Source organism: Solanum lycopersicum, chromosome 7 (assembly GCF_036512215.1).
Source record: "Solanum lycopersicum chromosome 7, SLM_r2.1".
Taxonomy (NCBI): Eukaryota; Viridiplantae; Streptophyta; class Magnoliopsida; order Solanales; family Solanaceae; genus Solanum; species Solanum lycopersicum.
This window is the reverse complement of record NC_090806.1, coordinates 5,320,990-5,332,828: the sequence shown is the minus strand read 5'-3', so window position 1 is coordinate 5,332,828 and position 11,839 is coordinate 5,320,990. Positions and strand designations below refer to the sequence as shown.

The 11,839-nt window shown below is 28.3% G+C and overlaps 1 protein-coding gene across 6 annotated transcripts; it reads left to right on the top strand.

Annotated features, from left to right (window-relative positions):
* Positions 1 to 2,758: 2,758 nt before the first annotated feature.
* On the top strand, positions 2,759 to 7,099 carry TRM5 (TONNEAU1 recruiting motif 5). 6 transcript variants are annotated; one of them, XM_010325039.4, is made up of 5 exons: positions 2,759 to 3,167; positions 4,051 to 4,229; positions 4,339 to 5,841; positions 5,943 to 6,132; positions 6,251 to 7,084. In XM_010325039.4, exons 2-5 carry the CDS (start codon positions 4,110 to 4,112, stop codon positions 6,829 to 6,831), a joined length of 2,394 nt encoding a protein of 797 aa, XP_010323341.2. In that variant the 5' UTR covers positions 2,759 to 3,167; positions 4,051 to 4,109; the 3' UTR covers positions 6,832 to 7,084.
* The last annotated feature ends 4,740 nt before the right edge of the window (positions 7,100 to 11,839 follow it).

Below are 11,839 nucleotides of genomic sequence, written 5' to 3'. Positions count from 1 at the left end.
TTGAAAAATTATTACTTCATAAGAATTGATAATTTTTTTATTTTTTTTAAAAAAAGAGAAACAATTCTATTTATTTGTTAAAAGGAAAAAACAGAATCTACTTTGCTCTTCTCTCTGTCTTAATTTATGTAACATATTTCATTTTTTACTCATGACATCTTTAAATGTTTTAAAATGAAAATTTATATAACTGTAACTACGTAAAAGGAGTGACAATAATTGACAATTCAAATATTCAAAAGACATATGAAAAATTTATGGTTAAAGAAATATTTATTTGATTCTCAAAATTCGAAAAAAGAGAGCAAAAATTAAAACTCATTATTTATTTGTTCTTAAATGGTCATTATTCCTCTAATTAATTTGTTTTTTTAACGTAAATTTTGTTAAATGAATCTTCAATTAGAAGTACATCTAAGTGCAAAAATATAAGATTTTTAAAAAAGTAAAAACACAGGAATATTAAAGTTCAACTACATGCAAAAGAAAGTGACATATCTATAGTTTTTAGTATCTTTCATTTTAGTTGGGACAAATGGGGGTCCAATATAGATGCAAAGTTAAATTTATAGATATTCACCATAGCAAAAATACACTTGTTAAAAAAAATAAAAATATTTATAGTGGAGAGACGGATGAAAATCGTTAAAAATACATATTTTATTGGTGTGATTATAAAAGCTAGAAATCGATTTTCTCTACCATCAATACCTTTCCGATTGAAATTATCGCATCGAATGCATCTGATGCGATTTAAATTTTTAATCTAATAATTTTTGTACATAAATGAATATATTTAGTGTGCGTTCGAAACATTGTAATTGCAAATTTTCCTAGCTAAGAGTTCCAAATATGCTATATTAGCCTAGAATATGAATATATGTGCCAATATCAAATTTATGCTATATAAGATCGAATATTATAAACTTTATATACACCAATAGTTATTAAAACTTTATATTTATTCAGAGTACTTTTTCTTATTCTTGGTCCCAACCTCTGAACTCACATATTGATCTACCAATAATGTATCTTCAAGATAAGAAAAATAAAATAAAATTCAAATATCAACCTTAAAAAAAATGAAACTACGAGATGAGAAATAAAATAATAAATATATATTTGTAGAAACATGAACATATACATTTAATATGCATGTAAACAAAAAAAAAAACTTTTAACTCATAATTTTACAAGTAAAATATATGAAAAATGAAATATATACGTATAATTCTATCCTTACTTCGTAGAGAAAAAAATATTATTTTTAATAGATATCTGTATAAACATTTAATATGCACTTGTTATATATTATATATATAAATATAAGAAAATAAATTAGTATAACTTTTGCCTGCAACATGTTGTACATTTATCAAAATAAATTTCTTTTCAACCAATCTCGTGATTCACATAATATCCTTTATTTATATCTTCCTCCATCAAAATGATCCATATATATATATATATATATATATATATATATATATATATATATATATATATATATATATATATATATATATATATATATATATAAATTACAATATTAACCAATTTAACCATTTTATACAATAATTAATGGCTTAATTGCTTAAAACTTTTTTGTAATAATACTACTACATAATTAAAAAATTAGAAATTTTATTAAAGATATTCGACTTTTAAATAGTATTGTATAAGTAATATTTTTATTTTAATAAATGTTTAGTGGATTAGGTGTATAACTACTATTATGTGATGTCATAATGTTAATGAAATTCAACACATAATATATGCGCACAAAATAATTGACTTATTTTATAAAAGTAATTTTCGTTAATTGACTCCTTTTGGACAATACTAGCTACGTCCCTAATAATTGCTATCATGTTATTAAAAATAATAAACACTATATAGCTACACTTAGAAAACACAATTTTATTTTTTTTAAAATTCAAAATTCTTTGTATTTGAGTATTTTCTTTTTTAATGAAGGGTAAAAACACACCAGATATATAATTTTAAAGTTTTGTATATATCTAAATTATTATGTGTAGGAGTTTACAATATTTAAATTATAGTCAAATGTTTATCGAAATATTTCTCAATTATTAGTTATTCACTTCTTATTCTTATTTTTTATAGATGTTTGAATTTTTTATATGAATTATTATTAAATGTTTATCAAAATACATTTTAATTATTAGTTTTTAACTTTTGCCAACATAAAACTCATTTGTTTCATTTTTTTTATCCTTAATGAAATAATTTAATGTCATATAATATCTTAAAATTATTTTAGATCATAAATTAATTTTTTTTTAAAAAAAGCTTAAACATATCATTGAACTTTGAAAAAGTGTTTATTTATGCCACCCTTTAAAAAGTTTGACTCATCAATGTTATTTTCGTTTGAGAAAAAACACATCTATGCCATTATTTATTTATTAACTGAAATAACATTGATGAGCTAAACTTTTAATGAATGACACAAATAAACTCTGTTTTAAAATTTGATAACATACTTGAACATTTTTCTCTCTTATATAAAGTGACTTTAATTAATAACGTGTAGAAAATATTTTTGTAAACAAATAATGACATATATGAACCTTGTATCAATCAAAAATAATATAAAGTTTAACGAAAGACACATGAAGATTATGTATTTTTTCTCTCTTAATTATGATATCAAGTTAAATATTATCACGTAAAATAAGACGGAGACGGAGTAAATTAATTTGTTAAATGTGTGTTTGACGGTCTAAGTTCTTTCAAAGTTGGCATCACAAAACAATGATACCCCCCCACCCCCCCGTATCACTCACTCACTCTCTCTTCCTCTTCTCTCTCTCTCTCTCTGTCCTCTTTGTTTTCTTCCTCAAATCGTTTGGGAACTTCCATAGCTAAACATACTTGCCTATAACTCTATAAACTTAGCCACATATACAATCACTACTTATAGCCATGAATGACCACTTCCTTTTCTTGAATTGTCTACTCTCTTTACACTGTTTTTCCACTTTCAGATCTGTGTAGCTCTCTCTTTTGAAGCTTCAGACATGATTTTCTTCCTATTTCCTCAATTGGGTTCCTTTCTTTTTGGAAATTAATCTCACCCATCTTCTCATTCAATTCGTCAAAGAAAAAAATTCACCAAAAAATAAGGTCAAATTTCTGTAAAGGTCTGATTTTTATTTTTTTTTGCTTCAATGGGGTTCTTGTTCTTCTTGTTCTTTGAGTGGTGAAATGACATTTTCATCTAGTTTTATTGTTGGGTTTTTTTTTCAGCATTAATGTCAATTAGTACAACAAAGATGAGCAAAATTTAGTGTTAAAGCTATGTTTTTTTACTTAATTAGGTTTGTGTTAATGTGTGATTTTCATTCATATTTTGAAGGATTTATGTAAAGGTGTGATTTTTATCTTAATGGGTTTCTATAAATGTGTTTTTTTTTTTTTTAAATAGTGAATTTCCAAATTGAAGGAAACATAGACAAATTAAAGGATCTCTTATCTTTTTTAAAGTTTGGGGGAAGTATGTTCATTGCTTCTATGTAATGGCATTGTGAATTGATGAAATCTTGAAATTGATAAAAAAAATGGAGTAAAAATTGCTAGATTTTTGGTTCTTTCAATGACCAAACAAGTTTTTTTTTTTTTTGCCTCTTGAAAGCATTATCTAATCCAGATCCCAGTAAGTTTTAGCTGCATTTGTCTGTTTCCCTTTTGAATCTGATGTGTATATATTGTATCATTCTGATTCTTTAGCATTATTGAGATTAATAGACCTCAATGCTGTGAAAAAAGAGACAATCTTGAAACTTGTTTCTTCATTTTTTTTATGATTTGATATTAAAGGTATGATAATGAAGGATATGCATATTAGTCACCTGATTTTGCAAAACAAAACACCCTATAAGCAATTTACATAGTAGTGTCTACATCATCTTAATGGATTCTGCTGTACTGATAATAGTAATAAATAATTGGTTTATGAACTAAAGCTGTTTCACTGTAAATTAACTTATTGTCATTATGGACTGACTGACTATTAATGTTCATCAGGAGCTTAGTTAAGTAGTAGATCCAGAAAAGAAGAAGAGAACAATCTATCTGGTGGCAATATGGATGGTATGGATGATAGGAGAATGGGTTGTATGGGTGGATTTCTTCAGCTGTTCGATCGTAATCACATTTTAGCTGGGAAGAGACTCTATTCGACGAAACGTTTGCCACATTTTACGGTATGTCTTGTATTGATTGATAAGTTTCTGTTTAGATGTATGCATTGTGTTTGTATGCATTGTGCTTGTATTGGTGGATGATTGTGAGGGTATTTGTTTGAATGTTTAGGTTCCTGATGATGTGTCTGAGTCCGATAAGTTTGTTGCATCGCCCGCGGTTTCAAAGGAGCTTGTTAAACCACAGCCAAGTCTGGATCAGTCTAAGCAGGCTGCAGTAGGTGTCATTTCTGTTGAGCCAGTTGTTTCTGTCTCGGTAGAGACACCGCCAAAGTCACCGCTCCCTCTTCCTATATTCGAAGTAAAAGAAGGGACGAGGTCTTCGTGGAAGTTCTGCAAAGAAGCTCCGAGGCTCTCATTGGACAGTAGAGCTGTTGTTGATGCTAAAGGAAGTCTTCGACCGAGGGAGCTACGAACAAAGGGTTCAGTTCTATCAGCTAACAGAGGTGAGAATACTGAGGATGGAGTAGTAGCTGATGGTGATGACAATCAACGTCCGTGCCCGAGTGTCATTGCAAGGCTAATGGGACTTGAACCATTACCCCAATCAAACAATGAAACTCTACCGAAATCGGAGTTGAGAAGATCTGCATCAGAATCCAGAGTTTCAAGAGATTTGTTTAATGGCCGTTATGTGGATGGAAACAATGTGGATTTCAAAGAGCTAAACAATACTCGAGCTAACGTATCAAACAATGCTATGAAAGACAATGCAGTGAATGAACGTAGAAGCACAATGCCAAATGCAAGACCTACGGACCGGATGGGTTATCCGCTGAAGAATGAGAACACTGAAAGACAAAAGGCTTCTAACAGAAGTTTAAGTTCATCGCCGTGGAAGTCACCTCAGCACAGGAAGTTTTTCTTCGATACAGCAGACATTTTCCCGGAGCCAAAGCAGACGGTCTCACTCTATGGTGAGATTGACAAGAGACTGAAGATGAGAGGAATTGATGAGCCTTCTAAAGATCTTGAGACATTGAAGCAAATCCTTGAGGCTTTGCAACTCAAAGGACTCTTACATAACAAAAGACCGTCTGAGCAGATTGGCCACCGGAATTTCGTATATGATCCTACTTTATCATCTGATGAGTCCCCAATAGTACTTATGAGGCCTTCGAGATCAGTTTCACCAAGTCATAGAAGAATGGCAAATGGTACATCCCCTTCAAGCTTGAGAAACCGAAATGTAATTGGTCGGAGACTCAATCTTTCTAGTGAAAGCCTTCCATCTGTGAGCCCATGTCGGGAACGGCCTGCTACTGAACGAAATGCTCGGAGTCCATTAAGATCTAGAGATTCCAGCTCACCAACTCAAAGAGAAAACAGTGTGAGGCTTTCTAGTTCTGTGGCCAAACCAAAGAATCTGAATGTTGATAGTCGTAGAAGAGCAGGAGAGCCAGCTGAGAATCGAAGAGTTTCTCCAGTACAATCACCGAAGCTTAGTTCGAAGAGAAACAGTTTGGAGCAGAATGGCGCAAAGCGATCACCTAGAAACAGAAGAGAAACGACAGAGAGTAAGCAGAAAGAGAAGATCACAACGTTTGTTACAGAGGACGAGTCATCTTCCATCTCTGAAAGTACCGTTAGCTCATCTTTCCAAACTGATGCGGAGGTATAGTAACAAATCAAGTAACTAAATTTATCTTGAAAGATAATATAGTAATCACTAATGACTTGAATTTAATCGTTGTTTCTTGAAATGTGGCATTATAGAGATCAAATTTGGAAGATTACAATGTAGGAAGGAGCCTTTTGGAAAGGTGCGATAAGCTTCTTAATAGCATAGCAGAGATGACAGCCCCTGAGTCACAACCGAGTCCGGTGTCAGTTCTTGACTCATCATTCTACAGGGACGACTCACCATCCCCTTCGCCTATTATGAAAAGGAACATCGATTTCAAAGGTAAACAGTTAATACTTTCTTCAAGTATTGGTGATTTCCATATACATTTGATAAGATTTCCATATATATGCTTGTGTTTATAGCTAATGTTACTTAAACACTGAATCAGATGTTTCAGGGGAATCGGAGGAAGAAATATGGCTCTCAGCATTTTCACCTGTCAGATCAAAGTGTAACGATTCAATGGATGACACTCATCTTGGTTACATTTCGGACATCCTTAGAGCTTCCTGTTATCTGCCTGAAGACTCTGATGTATTTTTATTATTGGAAAAACAGCAATATCTCAAAGGAAAGGACACCTCCAAGGTCTCCAGACTCCAACGGAAGCTGATCTTCGATACTATAACTGAAATTCTTGATCGAAACAGACAACTTCCCCCATGGAAAGCATTTTCCTTGTCAGGTTCATCTATAGCAAAGCCATCACTCGAAGGCATTTGGACGGAGTTCCAAAGAATCCAAGAAAGGGAAAGTGGTAACAATTTGGTTGAGATCATCTGTGAAGTTCTCAAGAAAGACCTGGCTCAAGACACTGTCAATGGTTGGGGAGACTGTCCGGTTGAGATGTCCGAGGCTGTTTTGGACATGGAAAGGCAGATATTCAAGGATTTGATAGTCGAAACGATTCAAGACCTTGCTGTGATTGGCTTCAAAACTACCCTCTTAACCGCTTCGCGTAGGAAGTTAGTTTTCTAAACCCTCATTAATCCATTTTCATGTCCAAGCTTTCCTTGTTTTCATGTTCTTTTTAATTTGTTTTACCACTTTTTAGGTTTTGGTTACTATTGATTCTTGACTACCTAGGAAGGGTACTTATGTGTTGTAATAGTAGTCACTTCCCAAGATTGTAAAAAAAGGGAAAGTGTTGTTAGACTGAACTCTCAAGTTTGAAAATCTCTTTTCTTTTCTGTGAAATGCAAAAAAGTTTTGAGTTAGTTGGCAAAAATAATTAGTTATCATGTGACTTGAGTGAATCAAATTTGGTGATATTAGTAAATGTTCAAGGTTTGATAAAGTGGTTGTGTGTTAAGTTGACATCATTTTCTGATATTCCTTTTGGTTGGTTGGCAAAAAAAAAGTAATCCGATGCACTAAGTTTTCGCTTTGCATAGGTCTATATGGTTTACTGTATATAGCTTTATCTTGCATTTCAAACTCATGATCTTTTAGTCAACGTGTAAATAACCTTATCAGTTAGCATCAAACTTTTGCTATCCACGTAACTACGAGATCTATTGTACATAGCTCTACTTTGCATTTCTATAAGATGATGTTATCAGAATTTAAACTCGTAATTTTTTAATCACGTGATAATAATTTTATCAGTTATGTTAAAGATTTCTTTTTCATTGGCTTGTCTAAATAAATTAGACACAAACAACAATAGAATACACTGAAAGCCAAAAAGGGATGTTTAGTGCATACTTTGAAAAAAGTTGAACCAAAACCTCTTACTTTGGGAATGAAAAACCCTTTTGTTAAATTGGCATTCTTTTTATGAGTTATTGATACGGATGGTCATGGTATGGTATGATATTTGAAATTTTTTGATATCGTAATTTAGATATAGTAATTCGTGATATACCATATCATGTCCACCTCTGGTTAGGTTTAAAAGTTAAGTTTTATTTGGGTTATATTTTTGTTAAGAACATTTGAAATACTAATGTATCTGGATGTATTTAAATGGAATTTTAAAAGTGAATTATTTTATAAATCAAAATACAGCTTCAAAAAGAAGAGAATAATATTATGGATATATTTTATTTTTTTTAATTACAAGGTATTTTCGCAACCTTTAAAGGAAGTCATATCACACTAAAGTTACATGAAAAAATAAATCATAAATAACTCTTTAAAAAATATTTAGTTAAAGTAACTCCTATTTTTGCTTATTATATCATATAATATGTCTATTACAAACATGAAAAGGGGCTTAAAATACCCCTTAATCAGAGCTGTATCAAAGATTTCCAAATAATAGATGCACTATTACGAAAAAATGTATCTAAAATATAAATTTAATCGATTTAATTTTTACATTCTTAACATCTCGAGATCTTATAATATCATGTCACGTTAGGATATACTTTGAATAGTGACATTACCTAAATTTTAACTCCTTTCACCCATCATTCATAAGCTTACAATCATGTATTAGAGTGAAAACAAGGGATATTAAATTTGTAATCTAAGTGTGGACAAAAATACTCTACTAATCGAAACAATAAGAGTAGATTTAAACTAAATAAAGTAATAAATGACTTCTTATTTTTTTTTTTAATTTGAAACAAATCCAATTTGTCAAATGAATTAATATTTGGCAATGGAGAAAGTATTATCTTTCATGCAAGTCATTCACTTTGAATTTTTTTTAGAGAGGAAGTATTAAAAACAGAGTTCGGAATCTAAATAAGCCACAAAAATATAAAAGTGACCAAAATAAGTCTCTATTTTAGTATGTAACTAAAATAAGCTTAGTGGAAGAAAAAATTTCACTTTATCAAATTTTTTAAATGTTTTTCGTTAGTGTAATAACACGTATTTTTAATATATAACAGAACTTTTCCTTTCACTTTATAAAGTGAAACTTTTTTTTCCACTTTACGAAGTGAAACTTTTTCTTATACTTTATAAGAGGAATATTTTTCACATTTTGAAAAAGTTTTTTTAATGTTGTCCTACAATTATATGATTTGACATATAATAAAAACGAAAAAAGAGTTACATTATCCATTTTATTTTTTTATTCAGAAAAATCTTCCAATCTCTATTTAAGAACGTTTAAACATAGTTGATAGCACCTACAATATAAAGTCTTTTATTTTTCTTCATTTCATTTTTTTTAAAAAAATATCTTCTATGCCTAAAGTTAAAGTTTCAATTTATTGGGATGGTGAAATTATATATGACGGAAATACCGTTTATTATAATTGTCCTCCCAAACACAACGCTAAATATCCAATCAATTTTTCACAAGGCATACCGTTTAAAGTTTCAATTTTTTACAAAGTGGAAGATTTTCTTCCACTTTATAAAGTGTAAGCATAAGTTCTACTTTATAAAGTGGAAGAAAAAATTACACTTTATAAAGTGTAGGAAAAAGTTTCGTTTTATATTAAAAATATACGTTATGACACTAACGAAAAACGTTTAGAAAATTGGATAAAGTGAAACTTTTTCTTCCACTAAGCTTATTTTAGTTACATACTAAAATAATGACTTATTTTGGTTACTTTTATATTTTTGTAGCTTATTTAGGTTCCGAATTCTTAAAAACATTTATAAACTCAACACGAATTATTATTTTCATTTTAAAATTATTGACAATCTAAAGAATACTTCTTTTTTTGACTAATCAAATTTAAAAATATCTTCGATCTTGTAACATAACTGAAATATATCTTAAATTTTCATCAAATTTAAATATTTTTATTAAAAATTATATACTTCTACAATCGTTTGAGATCACCGGCTATGTCATAGCGTATCAAACAAAAACACTATTATCCAAAGAGGTAGTTGTGTAGAGGCTCTGAAACTTATGAGGTCAGATAGTAATTATAATGGTAAGTAGTAATCTTTTGAGTAATTTAATTATCTCTGAATTTTTTCCATCATACTTATGTCAGAATCCAAATCTACAGTATTGACCAAAACAGTACTTCTTCAACTTTGTGGAATCTACCAATTTAGTACATTCAACTTTTTTTTTTTTCAATTTTAAGGAAATTTCACTTCACTTTTTCAACCAAACTACAAAGCGATCGTAAATATGATATACGTAGATTTTATTTCTATCGTAATAAAAATATAGATTTTTGATTTAATATTTACATATCAATTGATTAAGAGATTAAAAAAAAATCTTTTTTATATTCAGTGCAATTTCATAATTAGAGTTGAGAATGATATAATATATGTGGATCTTAGTCCTATCGTTTGAAGGTGTAGATCTATGAAATAATATTTGTATATCAAGTTATATCAATTAATTATTATAATAAAGTAAAAATTAAGCTATACGTGCATAATAATTGCGTATCGTTATTGTTAATTAATTGATAGAAGTGTTAGAAACCATTGTTTGAGTATTTTTTTTTATAATTTTTATTATCATGTGGTGTTTTCGAATAATTTTTTGAGAGTAATTTTTCATCGTCGTAAAGCTCAATAGTTATATTTAACTATTTTTTGTTCAATCGTTGTATTTGGACATACATACAATTTTAAAAAAACATTTGAATTCTTGTAAGTGATTTGGAGTAAAATTGAATTTCAAATATTAAATTTGAGTTTAAAAAATTACATTTTATCAACTTTTAATTGTCATAGTTTATTTTTTAGTGTTAAATTATTGAACCTTTGACAAATATTTTATGATATATTTTTTTATCATATTAATCTGCAAAAATTATAATTTTTAGTATTTTTCGTATAGTTTTTAAATATTTATATTTTTTAATTAAAATATTAAATAACTATAATTTAATGTAATATTAATTATTATTCAAATTAATTATTAAAAAATATAACAAATAAAAAAAAACTAATAATTATGTTCAAATATGATATTAAAATTAGCATGTAATAGAACTACATTACAAATCTAGGGAATAGTTGGGATGAGGCTTGGGTACTAGTTTGGATTCAAGTGGGCATATAACTCCACATTTTGAACCTTATATGGTGACTCACGTTCTACGGGTTCAGACGAATCTAATAGCTTTAATCAATTTAATTTTTATTGTTATTTTTTATATCATCATTTTATATCCTTATTTATTGGTTTTTTAAAATTACTTTTCAATAAATAAATATATTTTAACTAATAAAAATGATAAATGAACAGAAATTAATTATTTATTTATTTTATGTTGGTCACATTCCTACTTTTAAGACTTATACCTTTCATTGATAAAATAGAAAGAATAATATTATTTATGTATTAATTTTATGAAATATTAAATTTAATAAAAATGATAAATAAATTTTAAAAAAAAATTTACTAACTTTAAAATCTGAATTCACTTCTAATATAACTCATAAGTAGATCTCATTCTCTATGTGAGTTTGATGTGACACTGAAATGATATTGTTTTTTTAGGAAATTGATCCACTTTAGTTGTTGCTACTTGCTATCTCTCTCACATGTTTATTTTTGTGTTTTTAACTTAGAATCATATTATAAGATTTTATTTTCAAAAGTCTTGTTATAAAATTTGATAAATTTTTTTAAATATTTTTAAAATTTTCAAAAATTAGCTCAAACCAACTTCCAAAGAAATATATTTCACTTATGAATTTCATTTTCAAGTAAAATATATGTTTATATATAATTTTAATTTACAAAAGTGACAACTTAAAAGATTGAAATTTTGGAATTTCAATTTTAAAATTTATGCCAAATGAAATTTTTTCGGTTTTTAAATTCAGAAAAGTTTAATTACTTTTCTTATGTTCACGTGTTGGGATCCAAGAAAGGATTAAAGTGAAATTTTATGAAAGCTTTTTCTACTTTTCAGTAACTTTTCTCATTCATGGGTGATAATAAAGGTTAATATCTTGAAATAATTTATTACTTATTAACAGAATATATTTCCTTATTATACCCTAAAATATAGAGAAAATGCTCCTTCGGTTCCTTTTTAGTTAAAATAGTTTTTTTTTTTAGAGTCAAATAATATAAATTTTGATTAATATT